This window comes from Berkeleyomyces rouxiae (genome assembly GCF_048999995.1).
Source record: "Berkeleyomyces rouxiae strain 22BRR77 chromosome Unknown BrBRR77_ptg000005l, whole genome shotgun sequence".
Classification (NCBI taxonomy): Eukaryota; Fungi; Ascomycota; class Sordariomycetes; order Microascales; family Ceratocystidaceae; genus Berkeleyomyces; species Berkeleyomyces rouxiae.
Genome location: NW_027396495.1, coordinates 123,002 through 137,495, shown reverse-complemented (window position 1 = coordinate 137,495; position 14,494 = coordinate 123,002). Strand labels below are relative to the sequence as shown.

General features: G+C 52.9%; 6 protein-coding genes across 6 annotated transcripts; 3 read left to right on the top strand and 3 right to left on the bottom strand.

Moving 5' to 3' along the window:
• Nucleotides 1-503: 503 nt before the first annotated feature.
• BROUX77_005162 (uncharacterized protein) lies at nt 504-2,384 on the top strand (the record flags this gene model as incomplete). The annotated part of the gene is made up of 1 exon (XM_073750005.1): nt 504-2,384. The coding sequence occupies one exon, from the start codon at nt 504-506 to the stop codon at nt 2,382-2,384; it is 1,881 nt and encodes a 626-aa protein (XP_073604048.1).
• A 1,249-nt stretch (nt 2,385-3,633) lies between these two features.
• BROUX77_005161 (uncharacterized protein) lies at nt 3,634-4,700 on the top strand (the record flags this gene model as incomplete). Its single annotated transcript, XM_073750004.1, has 2 exons — nt 3,634-4,183; nt 4,249-4,700. 2 exons carry the CDS (start codon nt 3,634-3,636, stop codon nt 4,698-4,700), a joined length of 1,002 nt encoding a protein of 333 aa, XP_073604047.1.
• A 550-nt stretch (nt 4,701-5,250) lies between these two features.
• BROUX77_005160 (uncharacterized protein) lies at nt 5,251-5,853 on the top strand (the record flags this gene model as incomplete). The annotated part of the gene is made up of 3 exons (XM_073750003.1): nt 5,251-5,319; nt 5,400-5,753; nt 5,821-5,853. 3 exons carry the CDS (start codon nt 5,251-5,253, stop codon nt 5,851-5,853), a joined length of 456 nt encoding a protein of 151 aa, XP_073604046.1.
• Nucleotides 5,854-6,475: 622 nt separating this feature from the next.
• Nucleotides 6,476-8,073, bottom strand: BROUX77_005159 (uncharacterized protein; the record flags this gene model as incomplete). Its single annotated transcript, XM_073750002.1, has 3 exons — nt 6,476-6,679; nt 6,754-7,821; nt 7,900-8,073. The coding sequence occupies 3 exons, from the start codon at nt 8,071-8,073 to the stop codon at nt 6,476-6,478; spliced, it is 1,446 nt and encodes a 481-aa protein (XP_073604045.1).
• Nucleotides 8,074-8,497: 424 nt separating this feature from the next.
• On the bottom strand, nt 8,498-11,962 carry BROUX77_005158 (uncharacterized protein; the record flags this gene model as incomplete). Its single annotated transcript, XM_073750001.1, has 3 exons — nt 8,498-10,219; nt 10,293-11,347; nt 11,767-11,962. The coding sequence occupies 3 exons, from the start codon at nt 11,960-11,962 to the stop codon at nt 8,498-8,500; spliced, it is 2,973 nt and encodes a 990-aa protein (XP_073604044.1).
• Nucleotides 11,963-12,528: 566 nt separating this feature from the next.
• Nucleotides 12,529-13,820, bottom strand: BROUX77_005157 (uncharacterized protein; the record flags this gene model as incomplete). The annotated part of the gene is made up of 2 exons (XM_073750000.1): nt 12,529-13,610; nt 13,718-13,820. 2 exons carry the CDS (start codon nt 13,818-13,820, stop codon nt 12,529-12,531), a joined length of 1,185 nt encoding a protein of 394 aa, XP_073604043.1.
• Nucleotides 13,821-14,494: the final 674 nt, after the last annotated feature.

The following is a 14,494-nucleotide window of genomic DNA, read 5'->3' as shown; positions in this document are numbered from 1 at the left end:
GTGGTATGACGGATCCTTAGCATGGATCAGGTCCAGGGTTCGATTCCCTGCATCTCCACATCATCGAGATGTTTCTCGATAGTATTTTTTGTATTTTTGGTAAGATGCTTTTTATTTTTGTCCCGGACTTTTTTTTTTTTTTTTTTCTGTGTAGAACATGTTTTATTCGCGTGTTTATAAACCTGTGCGTGCATTTACTTTTTTTTTTTTTAATTTTTGTTTGACATGTGCCTACGCCTGGCGCACTCTCTCGAGCGCACAGCCGACCTCAGGGGTGAGTCTTCGGTCCTCACTTTTGATATCAAGGGGGCCTTCGACGCCTTGCATCCGAACCGCATGGTCAAACGACTGGCGGACCTGGGGTGCCCGGCTGGAACATGTCGATGGGTGTCCTCGTTCCTGGCGGGCAGGTGGGCTTCCCTAACCTTAGACGGCATCTCCGACGCTCTCCAGCCAACAGGTGGCAGCCTCCCACAGGGCTCGCCCATCTCCCAATCTTGTTCATGCTGTTCATGTCGCCGCTGTTCAAGATACCACTCCCCTGCACTCTCCGTGGGTACGCTGACGACGGTTGCCTAGTCAACTTAGACTTGTCCCTTGAAGGCAACTGCTTGGTTCTCTCCCGCTCTCTGGAGCTCGTTGACAGCTGGTGCACGGACAACGGCATGGCGCTCGACCTGACGAAGTCCGAACTACTTCACGTGACGCGCAAGCGTCATGGACAAAACCCAAGCCTGCGACTCCCCGACGGCTCTACGCTGGAGGCGGTCAGCCCTCGCGAGACCCTGCGCTGGCTGGGCGTGCGCTGGTCACGAAACCTCTCCTTCGTGCCACACATCCGAGACGTGGCACAGAGAACGGCACCGGCCATTCGCGGCATCCAGATTCTGTCCGGGTGCTGGAAAGGCGCTCCGATCAAGGGCGCCCTCACGGCGGTCCGCGCATGCGTGGTTGCCAAGCTGTCTTACGCTGCGGCCACATGGTGGCGCCCAACCCCGCCCAACGCTCCGCTGAGCCGCGGGTTACTGGGGGCCTCAAGGCTCCTCGACCGCACCGTCCGCAGAGGCCTCCGCGCCGCCCTGCCGCTATATTGCACCACACCCTGTGAAATATACAACCTCGCATCGGGCTTCCCTCCCATGCGCTATGCGCTGGACAACCTCCTTGGGTCGGCTGCTCTCAGAGTCGCGCTGGTCCCGCCAAACCACCCCCTAGGCTCCATAAGGCCAATGTGGGGCATACTGGGTGAGCTCAGGAGTATGCTCCCATACGAGCTGTCCACGAGCTTCCCGCCGCCGTGCAAAGGCAAGCTACCTTCGACCCGGGCCCCGATTCGGGGTGACAAAGAGGCTGCCGCTGCAGCACACCTCGCTCTGGTCCGCTCCTCCCCCCCCTCAGACCTATGGCTATACACAGACGACTCGAAGCTGAGTCCGAACAGGGTTGGCGCCGGCTGGGTAATTATCCAGGGGGGACAGGTCCTGCTCTCGGGAAACCGCCCGGTCCCTTTCCGCCCCGAGGTGCACGACGCCGAAGTGCTGGCCATTGCCGAGGCCATAACCGCCGTCGACCTGCGGGACAAACCGCGGTGCCGCAAAGTCTGGATCTGTTCAGACAACATGGCAGCGGTGAGTAGACTCACGTCCCGGGACGTCAAGCCCGGAACCTCCGAGGAACACCTTCGGAGAGCCCAAACAATTTGCGCGGACTGGTTACGTCCCGACGCCAACCATCCGCGGCCAAGACCGTGGCCAGATGGAGCCATTAAGGTGGAAGCGATCTGGGTTCCAGGCCACTCCGATGTCGTGGGCAACGAGCTCGCCGACAGACAAGCCAGGTGGGGTGCAGACATAATCACCACAAGGACTGGCATGTCACTCTCCTGGGCACGCAGTGAATTCCACGCCCGGGTCACTACCGCATTTCGCGCCTGGTGGGAGGCAGAGGGTCGCAACTCCAGACCTCACCTGCGCCGCCCGGTGCAGGCCCCGAAGAAGGCTTGGACAAGTCTCCTTGACGAGACCGATCGCAACCTCGCCCGCGCGGTGCTGACAGCTTTGTCAGGACACGGCGACTTTGCGGCCTATCACCGCCGTTTCGAGCACGAGGACGCCGTGCTCTCCTGTCCCCTCTGCGGAGCCGACACGAGCCCGGAGCACATCTGGGTTTGCCACCACAACCCACAGCGGGTGTCCAGCAGCTTCTTTCAGAAGTTGATCGGTGCCAAACGCGGAGCCTGCTGGCTGGCCGCCAAAGCAGCCAAAGCCCCCACGGCCCTGCTGGCTCACCGCCGCATGAGGCCGGACACGCAGGCGCAAGATGCGGCCCCTCCCGCGCCCCCTCTGCCACCTGGAGACGGCGTACCCTCGGGGTCTCCCCCTTAGTGCGTTTGCGCTGCCATCACCTCCCTTTTCCTACTTGTTTCTCTCTTTATTTGTACTTCCCTTTGTTGTTTCCTTTGTATTTGTTTTTATGTTTGGTCTGCATCAGCGGCGAGGCCAGGACTCTGGGCCAGGTTTGGGGCCACACAAGCAAAGGACAGCCTCTGGGCTGGGCGGGTGGACACAATTTAGTCATTACACTTTGTGCGGGGGGTCTCTGTATGCATGGTTTGGATTTTGGGTTTCTGTTTCTGTATGTAATTTCTGGTACTACTTGTAGTCCCCTGTCGTATGCCGAGAATACCTCGCGAGTAGACAGGTAAATAAAGAATCAATCAATCAATCAACCGGACGAGCCTAGCGCTCATATGCCGCCAAGTGTTTAAAAGACCGAACAAGCTGACGTAATGGCAGACAAACAAGAACAACAGCACTGCCGGCCTTACACCAATAACATGTGGTACATGTGACTTGTGACCAGTCTGTCGATTGGGAATTCCGAGCGTCACTCTATCGAGGCCGCCTACCAATCTAGGGATGTCCTCGGCGAGTGGGTGTTTTATAATGGCCGCTCTACGTTAGGGACAGGAGCTTCCAAATATAGGGTGTCAACCATGCCAGGTCAGGCATCCCTTTGCTTCAATACCACGGGTTAGCAGCGGTTCATGGGAGAGGCTGTATGGCATGGAGCAGGCAATCTATAGCGGCACTATTATTCTTTTGCATGCCCTGTTTTTATTCTGGTGGCCTGGATGGATTCTGTTTTAGTGATCTCGACACTACGGAAATAAGCACGTTGTATGTTTGTTGACACAGACACAAACGTACCAAACAAAAATACGCACTTGTTCACATGGACACAAACAAAAAAAGGCTATGGGGAGAAGATTACTGCAACACTGTGAAGAATGTTGCGAAACAACATCTATTCGATGGGGATTCCAGCTAGGCTCGGTTTAGAAAGCCGGGAAAGACGAAGCGAGAGGGCGAGGCAGGGACAGAGGGAGGAACAAAGACAGCGACAGAAGAGAAGTCGAGAGTTAGGATAGGTCTCGACAATATGGCCAAGTAAAAGGTGAATAGTATATGAAAGGGCCGGTGCTGCCCCGATGTCATTCTTTATCTGCTCCACTCCACTGCCCACTGCTCATTTCGCATTCTCTTCTTTGCACATCTTCAACAATCTTATACTCTTGTCATCACCATTAACAAAACGACACCCGCCTTAAATCTAATAAAACATTTGCCCACCATGAAATTCGCCGCTCCCGCCATTGTCCTCGCCTCATCCACTTTTGGTGCCGCACAGGCTGTGACCGCCACAATCCTCCCATCCGAGCCTGCCCCCTCTGGCTGTGCCTCCTCTGTTGACTCCCACTTCAAAATTACCGTGATTGAGGCGTTCAAGACGTATTCCTCGGCCCAGGACTCTTCGTCTTGTGACAACGATGCTCTTCTCGTGCTTTCTCTCAACAACGGCCGTTTGAGCGACGCCCAAAATCGCACCGGTTACATTGCCTCAAACCGCCAGTTCCAGTTTGATGCGCCTCCTCAGAGTGGTGCTCTACTAACTGCGGGCTTTTCCGTCTGCAGCAATGGTAGCTTGGCTCTGGGTGGCAGCACCGTGTGGTATCAGTGTCACTCGGGTGATTTTAGTAACCTATATGATACCAACTGGGCTGAGCAGTGCGAGCTGATTCATCTCAACGCTGTCAGTTGCGGTGCCAGTGTCGATGATGGTAGCCCCAAAGAAAGTGCAGCCAATGGTGCTGTGGCACTACCTGTGTGTGAAATTGGTGATGGTAAGTGAACTCTTCTAATGGCAGAGTACATCGCATGACATGCTAATTTACCCCCACTTCAACAGGCCAGATCCAGGCTCATACCACTGTGTGCGGCGTTGACCCTGCGACCAGTACCCCGGTTGTTGCAACCACAGCCTCTCAGACACCTGTGGCTAGCATCTCAGTCCCTACTATCATTGCTACCGGTACTCCTCTAAACCCCGGCTCTGTTGGCACTACAGTTGACCCCGTTAGAACTGGCGTCCCGGCCATCCCTATTAGCTCCGCTGATCCTGTGTACTCCAGCACGCCTATCGACCTCAGTCATGTCCCCTCTAGTGGCCTGTCAACTGTGATCATGGGAACCAACACTGCTGTCAGCAGTTCCAGTGCCAGTGCCAGTTTCACTAGTGCAGTCACTGTTCCTGTGCCTTCCAACACCACGCCCATTACCAGTGGTGCTGCTGGGAAATACACTTTAGCCATGGGTGTCACTACGGCTGTTGTCGGCGCTGTGTTTGCCCTGATGTTCTAAGCACCTGAATGATTACTTTTTGTCATGTCGCCGGGGCAAGATGGTTTGAAATAACGAAGTAGCATGCCGCGATTGGTCTGGTATTTGTATGTTGGTGTTTTCCGTGCGGCTTGTTTTGCCAACTAGTCGCTTGTTCATTTAGTGTGGCGGTTTAATATGTATTAGTCGATATGGTTAGTTAGTTAGTTGCTATTCTTGTTCTCTATGGTTGCACACGATTCTACCCCACTTAAGCTCCCTTATCTACACGTGATATAGCCGGCCAGAAAAGTGGGGCTCATTCTATCGCCGCCTTGTTCGAATTTTCTGGTCTGACTTGACATCATCACGACGCTATTATTTGATAAAGTTGCTTTGTCTGCCTTTATTTTGCTGTCATTGATTATCGGCTTGAACCTTCCTTTCTGTCTGTTCACTTATTTTGAGTCTTTGCGTTTTTCTCACACGAATTCTCGCTGTCTTTTGCTGTCGGTCGCCTGCTTTGCCAGCCTTGTTACAGCTGTCTAATTTCTGATTTCTACACTCCACATATCACATCACTATCTTCACCATGGATCACGGCCGCGAACCTTGCCCTTGGGTTATCCTCAACGACTTTGGCGGTGCCTTCGCCATGGGTGTATGTATTACGATCTCTACAAGTGTCGCTTAGATTCTGCCATGGCTGTTTTCATATTGACTCACTTATTCTTTCTACAGGCCATTGGCGGTACCATCTGGCACGGCGTGAAAGGTTTCCGCAACTCGCCCGTGGGCGAGCGTCGCCTCGGTGCGATCACAGCAATCAAGATGCGCGCGCCGGTTCTGGGCGGTAACTTTGGCGTCTGGGGCGGTCTCTTCTCGACTTTCGATTGCGCCATCAAGGGCATCCGCAAGAAGGAAGACCCCTACAATGCTATTATCGCTGGTTTCTTTACCGGTGGCTCTCTTGCCGTTCGTGGTGGTTACAAGGCTATGCGCAATGGCGCCATTGGCTGTGCTGTACTCCTAGGTGTTATTGAGGGTGTTGGTATCATGATGGGCAAATACTTTGCTGGTGGTACTAAACTAGAGGTGAGTACCTTGACGATAGTAACAGTGTATAGACCGCAGAAACATGATGAGCTAACTAAAAATTCAGGCCCCTCCCATGCCCGAGAAGGCCCTGGCTTAATTCCCAGGCTCACCATGTCCACCACACACTGTAATATTTGTGGCAATCAGCACTCACAACTCCTCTGATACGTCCTCTTTACCCACGTTATCTCGTCTTTAACCAGACTAAAGCTCTGCCAACTCTCGCCCCCCACCTCCTCTCTCTCGGCCTATTGCTCGGATTCGACTGCATATCTCGCCTATACACCAATGGCGGTCCAGTCTCCGGTGCTTTAGCCGCTGTACAACTCTTTGTTTTTGTATTCTGTTCTCTGGCTTTCTCTCTTCTTTTTTTGCGAACCTGCACTGGCGTTGACACTTTTAGCACATCACGCCCTGTACATATAGAGTCTCTTTTGTTTTATGTTGTCCTCTGTTTCCCCCTTTTTCAACGGCTACTGTTTTGTTTTATTCTACCTATTCTTCCTCTACTCGCAGGAATCTCTCCCATTTGTATTTGTATGGACAAAAAAGGTTTGGCTGTATGAAATGAAAATAGGTGCTCCACGTTATATCCAATGTCGATCCTTCCGAAGGCTCCCACTGTGCTTGTTTCCCTTGTTCTGCTTGTCTCTCGTATATCTAGCTGATGAGTGGCGTCTCCGCGTTTCGTTAGAGACTAGAGCCAGCGTTTAGTCTTGTCACTGCATATCCTTTGAGCGGTATCCCCGTACTCTCATCCACGGATTGTCGTCCTCCACGCCAGAGAACTGACAAACTTCTTCTCTCTGGCTTTCCATCGCGCGTACGCTATCACCTAGTTCCGGCTCGCCATTGAATATACGCATTATAGCCTTCCCATCGTCGTTAACCCACGCGCGGAACATGCCTCCGCAGTTGTGATCCTGCACAATTTGTCCACGTGAATAAACGACCTGCTCGCCGCGGCGAACAACTTTGCTCTCGATGCCAATCATACCGGCCTCGCCTTCTCCTGTCCGCCGAACCGGTCACCAGCGCTCTGCTGCAGCGCACCACCACGTCCCGAAACAGCACTGACGGCTGCTTGTGTTGGCAGAGGGCAAAAGCGCGCAAGCGCACCAGTAGTGTGGCCGGCAGCGGTGCGCAGAAATGAGTCGCCATTTCCAGTGCCCGAAACTCCCATAGCGCGGGAGATGCTCACGACCTTAGTTGATGTCTGCGTAGATTCAGATGATGCGATAGGAGTGTACATGAACGGCGTCGGCAGACAGTCTGCCAGAAGTCCGAACAAAGCATCAGAGAAGGAGACACCAGTGTGTATCGGCCTATTAATGTTCCCTGTGACGTTCTCCAATCCTAATATACGTGCAGCCAAGTGCGGCGTATCTTCCCACTCCTCAGCCCAGGATTCCGCACCGGGAGTCGGTGTATCGCCTAGCCGTCCAGTCAACTTATTTGTCAAGCCACCGGTGCTTGTGGCTACACACACCAATCCAGTCGCATCAAGGGCCACGGCACCGCATGTTCCCTGGGGGATATACTCTTTGGAGCTCCAGTGTGCAGAGCCGTTTCTATCTTTCTCACACTGCAGTCCGCGCTGGTGTTCATCCCATCGCTTTTGCGTAAAGAAGTAACTGCGCAGCACGATGTCTAGCCCGTAGCTGGCTGCCAGCCGTTCTGCCGTGGCACCGTAGTACATAGTGTGACCCTGGGCCGATGGAACATCCAAGTTAAGCGCATAGCTGGTTTTTGTGCCTGTGCTCTGGTCCCGCGAAGGATCGAGGTCAGTATCCCCGTTTTCGAGAATAGCAGCAGCCAGTTTCACAGGATTGCGCACGTGCTGCACGCCTAGCACGCCGACGGTGCGCTTGTGTAAGCCGCGCGAGACCATGACAGATGCTTCGAGCTCATTTGTACCGTCGCGAGTGAACACAGCGCCGCGACCGCTGTTGAACAGCGGGTTGTCTTCGAGGAGCGAGACGGCAAACACGGCAGTCTGTAATGCTGAGGGCAGAGCGCCACGGGCCTTGCAAGGCGTAGTCATGTACTTGTTGACGCGGCATATCTGGGATGTGGCTATCAGGGAGATGTCCGAATGTATATAGCAAAGATTGCGACTTCATCAATGGGGCCAAAAACTCACAATATCTAGCAGAGCAGCACGGTGCGATCGGTATGTCTCTTCTGTCATGTTGGTTGGTGTGATATTTCCTGCGCCGCCGTGGATGATGATGCGCGGGACAAGACCTGCCAGGGGCAGAGTGCGCTTTGCGCAGAATTTCATCTTTTCTTTCATGATTGGGAGGGTAGAACGCATGTCGAGGCAGCTGGATTTGACAGCTGAGCAGGCGGATGGTATCTCTTACTTTGCTAGGAGGAGGCTTTAAGTTGTTGTATTGTCAAGTGCTTGAGCGCAGCGCAATCTTGAGTGACACAAAAGGTTCCGATAAGATAAAGCGACATCTTCCTTTTTGGGAAGGAGCCTCCAGCCTGGGACTGCGCCTATAAAAGATCACGAGGTAGGTAGTTATGTGGCGGTCGAATATTTCCACATAATCAACGGATATTCTTACTACAATAGTCTTTTGATATGAACTCTTGTTACTGGTATAGTCTAGTGAAAACAAAACTTTATCTTGGTCTATCTTGCTTCTGTACTAAGCGGCCGCCTGGGCCGTAACGTGAAATCATGACATCGTAACCCCGAAACAGACATGTATGTATATACTACCCTGCGCTGTCTACAGCTGCTTGAATACAATGCCCAGAATCTCACGCGCCTTCACGAGATTCAACATGCGCATCTTCTCGTTGTCGAGATGGGCGGAGTCGCTGGCCTGGCCGCAGGGCAGATGAGCAGCAGGCGCCTCAAACTCTTTCTCCAGGAAGCGGATGGCTGGGATCGAGCCGCCTTCACGAATATAGAGCGGCCATTTAGGCTTGGTGTTTTGCGGCATAGCTGGCTGGGCTTTGCCTTCTGACTCAACAGCCAGAGCCTTGTGAATTGCGACTTTGGCGCAGTCTTCCTCTTCAAAAACAGGCGTCCAGGCGTCCTTTACGGCCTGCTCTAGTGTGCGGAACAGTAAGCTGGTGGGATCACCAAGCCATGGCTCAGCGCGGTTATCGATTTGAACAGAGAAGCTGTTGCGAGACCCGAGAGCCGAGAATTTCTCTTCAAGGAAGCTGACGAGCGATGCAATAACCTCATCGACCTCTTGGCCGGGAACAAGACGAAGTGAAATGTTGGCACTTGCGTGACTACTCACCAAACTGCCATCAGGACCAGACACCTTGTAACGGTGGATAGTGAGGTTGGGCTCCCGCCAGCGAGCCTTGAGATTTGCTTCGATGAGCTGTGGCGAACTGGCTTCTGGGCCATCGCTGGCAGTGCCATTATTATTTTGATTTTTGCGGGTAAGCAAGGCGACAATTTCCGCAAAGCGCTCTTCTTCATCAGCCGTAGCAGGCACAATACGGTCGTAAAAGTCCTTAATCATAATTTTGTTCTTAGGGCCCTTGAGCTGCGCAAGCACACAGGTGAGATCTGACAACGGCTCATCGTTCATGTACGAACCATCAACACCGGAGTGTCGGTTTGGAAACGGCGAGTCGACACATACAGTAGCGTGCAAAACACCACGTAAACCGTAGGTCAAGCACGGTACCTCATCATCCAGCCAGTAACTATTGGCTAGAAGAATGTAATCAACAGGCCCAATTAGATGCTTGTTACGCTTGACGGCATCCTGGAAACCGGCGGATCCAGATTCCTCTTCTCCCTCAATGAGGAACACAATATCGTTCTCAAGGGCCTTCTTCTGCATGAGATCGGCGACGGCAAAGAGCGCAGCAATGATGGGACCTTTGTTATCACTGACACCACGGCCATATAGATAACCACTGTCGCCCTTCATCTCAAAAGGATCAGTGTTCCAATCGGACGTGTTACGCCGAGTGTCAGCTGCTACCACGTCGTAGTGGCCATAGAAAAGAATACGTTTGCGTTCTTGAGCCGGTTCTCTCTTGCCACTCAACGTAGCCAGAACTACGGAATTGTGCGGTCCATGAGTGTTGAGCAGATTCACCTTGGCGCCCATCTTCTTGAACAGGCCAGCGAGGAATGTGGCGCCCTTGTGGCAGTCCTCCGAGAACTCGGGCCTTGATGAGACAGTACGGTAAGAAACAAACTCGCTCAAGGCATCAAAGAAGGCATCCTTGCTCAAATCGGTCTCGGGGTCTTGAGAGCCCTTCTCGGTAGGGAAATCACGAACCCTCCATACCGAAACCTTGTTGTCGTTGCCTCCTGCAATGTACAAACGATCTGACTTGTAAGTACTGACAGCAGAAGCCAGGATCTTGCCCCCATGTGCGTTCCATCGGGTAATGCAGCGGTACTTTTGAGCAACATCATCGATGTGAGGCTGCTGGTCGTGGTACTGGCCGTAGTGGACAGTAGAGTGTTTCTAAAATGAGTTAGCACATATGGTCAACAATAAGGGGAAATATGAAAGACAAAAAGGAACTAAAAATACTTACAGCCACCGATCCATTAGCTGCAGCACTCCACAAGCAGCCCCATCCCATCTGTAGTGACATAACATCTGAAGAGTGGGCTTCCATCACACGGAGCCTCTGCTTAGTATCCAAATCCCACAGTTCAACTTGGCCGTCAAGCTTGCCAGCATACAAAAACGACTCATCAATAGCTAAGCTCATGACCGACTCAGCATCATCCTCGCCGAGTGTCATGATTTCTTCGATGCCGCGGCCATCATCGCCGTAGTCGCCAACCTTGGGCACAACGTTTTGGCGCCAAAGTTTGATAGTGCCGTCTCCGCCGCCGGAAATGAGCACTTCTTCATCGGTGTCCACATGAACTGTTGGCCCCTTTGCCATGAGCATGCAGTAGACATAGCCAAAATGGGCAAACTGTCGAATAGATCGGCGGTCAACCTCGAGGATATTTTGGGCGGGCGGAATAGAGTTCCAGCGCTCTTCTGTGCGACGAGGCGTGCTGGTTCCGCCTACAGGTTTACTATCGAAGAAGCGGTGATTCCTCCTGGCCGGATGTGCAGCGCTATCACGCCCAACTCTTGCGTCGGACTCATTAAGCTTGACCCACTGGATGGTCGTATTCTGGGCGCCAAAGTACACTGTATCATGCTGAGGACTGTAGGCAACGCTGAAAATATCACCGACGTCGTACGTGCTGTAGATTTCGGCAACGCGCTTGAGCTTGCGTGGGCACCACACATTTACAAAGGCATCGCCAGCGCTAGAAATAAGATACTTGTTGTCGGGTGACATAAACAAGCACAGCACGCTGCGGCGGTGGGCCTGAACCTTGCAGATCTGGCGGAATGTGTCCAGAGACCAGACGACAATCTCGCCGTCCTGGGTGCCGGCGAAAACGTACTGGAGCTCTGTGCTCACGGCCAGAGCAAGAACTGACGAACTGTGCTTGAGAGTGTGCAGCAGGGCTGGTTGGGCATCGGGGAATGAGGCGAGGTCTGGAGGGAGCAAGGCTGACGGCGACGGCGACGGCGCCGAAGAGACCTGGAGTGGTGAAGCTAGTTGGGCAGCCATGTCATCTGTAGTTTTCAATGATGCTGTTAGCATGTTGGGATAAAGAATACAGAAGAAGAATGAAAAAATGAAAGGAAAGTCGGGCGTCGTGTTGGCATAGTTGCCAGACTGCTGTGGCTGCTGAAGGCGTGATCGAACAGCTCAATTGTTCAATGACGCCATCTGCAAAAAATAGACAAGCGATTTCAGGGTTAGGGCGCATAACAACGACGCAGCCACGACCCTAGAAAAGGGTTATAGGGTTGGTGCTAGTCAGGGACGACCTAAAATAGGGCTCCTCAGGCTCAGGAGGGAGCTATGGCGCCTAGTTACGCCGTCTAATCAAGCCCTGGACTGGCGCAGAGCTGGGTGATAAGACCTCGAGACAAAGCTTTGACCCAATCCAATCAAACAGACAATGGATCTCGACAGGGGGAAGACCAACCTTGTGATAGCAGCACCTTTACCGCCTTCACGGCTTGCACCGCTGGACGAAGAAACATGAACGGATCGTGGTCGCGTTCTGCTCGCGTAATGAGGTGGCAACCTTTGCAACCACTGCTGCGGAGAGGCTTCAGTGCCTGGGGCAGTGTTGAGCTTGAGACTGTGTGAAGGTGGGTGTGGTTCATAGATATTTCCATGGCGATACAGTCTGCTGGCAGATGTCGATATTTGGAATGGGGAAACAAAGGAGAAATTCAACCTTCGCCTACGTCGAGCAGCTTGTGAAATATATACGCGCTGGCGCCAACCTGCCACCGAAGATCAAAAAAGAACATTAGCTGATCAGCAAGGGCCCTGGACGGCACGGCACTGGTACAAAGAGGCTGTTGTGGACTGTTCTGCGCTCTCCTGGTTCGTTCCTTGAAAGAGCAAGGCCCGGCTCCCCATGAATGACTACGCCAACACAATGCCCAGCCTGCACGTGGTCATGCAAATTTGGTTGGCGACACAACCATCGTTGGCACAGTGCAGGCCTGGGCTGCAGGAGTGAAACCATCTCGGCCAATCCCCACAAAGAGCCCAAGTACGACATGTCCCGCCCGCTCGCCTGGCGTAGCTGGTGGACTGGTGGTTTAGCTCTACGTGTGGAGAGTCATGTTGGTGCGGGTGGTCATTCTGGCACTCGTGACGCTGTTGGGTGCTTCTTTTGCATGAATTCACATTCTTTGTTTTTTTACTTTTACTCCTGCGTGTAGCATATGCTTTAGTGTACACTGCTTGCAACTGCCTGTCCTTTCTGCCGCTTATTCTCCAGCGCCGTCTTGTATGGTGGTGCTGTTGGCGGCTGCACGGGATTTAGAGAAACATAGTCCTCCGGCAGTCGGTAGGAGGCGTCGGAGTCCCAAGACGACAGGTCACCACACGCGATGAACGGCGCAATCCAGTGCGCCTCGTTCTCCGCCTTCGCCGAAACCACTTTGTCGTCTATCGGACCAAACTCCACCGTCTCGATTTCCATAGCTTCGCCGCCTGTCGCCTCGTCGTTTATTGGCGCATCGTCGCCCTCCTGTCTCGTTGATGCTGCTTTGGCCGCTGCTGCGTCAAGTGCTGCGCCCGTGCCTAGGGGTGTCTCCAGGCTAGGTGTAAAGCCCGCGGGCATCTGGAAGCCCAGACACACGATAAAGGCCTCGACCGAACTAGCACGGGATGATCGTGGTTTCGCAACCACGACGCGCCGGAAAAAGACCTTGAGCTGAGCATACAGCACATCGACATTCTTGCCGCGGAAGATCTTGGCCACAAACGCACCCCCAGGCTTCAGAACACACAGCGCCAGATTCAGAGCTGCGAATAAAAGCTGCGATTGCACGTAAATGTCCAGATCGTGCAAACCAGTCACATCAGGCGCACCGTCTGAAAGTACAAGGTCGACAGGGTGCGATGCTGTAGACGATGCCGTGGACGCATCGTATGTGGGGTCCAGAGCCTGCAGAAGAAGAGGCACGGTAGCTGGGTGTGTAATGTCTGCCTTGAGGGTGACAATGCCATCGAGCGGACTAATGGGCTGTAGGTCGATAGAGACAATCTTAACATTGTTATTGGTAGCAGATGTAGCAACGGCTCCATCCGAAGACCCCGCGGAGCGAGATGAACCGGCCGCTGTAGCTCGAGACCCATTTGCGTTCAAAGAGAGAAGCGATTGCTTCAGGGCAGCCTCTGGGTCGGACCATGCTCCTCGACCAAATTTCTCGCCCTTGATGAGCACGCGCGAGAGCACCTGCGACCAGCTGCCCGGAGCCGCACACAGATCAACCACGCGAGTCACGCCCGTGAATAAATCGAATTCTACAATGAATCACAGCGTCAGTAGCCCTAGCACGCAATTGACAGCCGGGTTCTGGCCTCCTCCATTTGCTCGGGTGCATGGGTAAAGACAGGCCAGTGGGACTCACCCTCGTCAAGCTGCAACAACTTGAATGCACTGCGCGCACGCCATCCTTGCTCCTTAGCCAGACGGTAGTATGCGTCTCTCTTGTCCTTTGAAGACTTTCCCATGACTGTATTTCTGTGAGTGTGAGGTTGCGATGTATGTCGGGGAGAACCCTAGAGAGACGTCAGAGTTGCGGTTGGAATTTTTTCTGGTGATGATATGCATTTAAACGGAGTACCCCACTCTTGGTTACTGTTGCGCTACCCGAGTACTGGGCTGCCAAATATCACCGTATCGGGGCTCTGTGTAACGTGGGGTGGTATCGGCGATATGCAGCTGACTAGTTATTCATGATACTCTCTTTCTACATCACGCGGAATTTATGCTATGGAAGATGAAACATCATGTAGACTCTTTAATATGCTAGCCTATGTCTACCCAAAACTGAGAAACAGGAAAGCCAAAGCAAATTGGTAAGAAGCTGGGTCCGAGAGATAGCATGATCCAAGGTTGCGAATGAAGCTTCGGAAAGTTAGGGGCTACTGGAAGTGTCATTCTCATCTTGTCTTTTTGACTCATCGGCAAATTTTGGTGTGTTTCAGGATGTTTGATAGCACGTATCTCGAATCCTTGAATAAACCCGACTCGCTACATACGGACAGCTAGGTATTGTCTGTGTTGAGACGCGAGAATCATCATGTACCAGATGTAATCTGATTTTTGACAGCAGATATTTATATACCTATTCTCATTATTAACAGGTGACTCACAACAAACAGCCCGCCACATGAGCAAATAT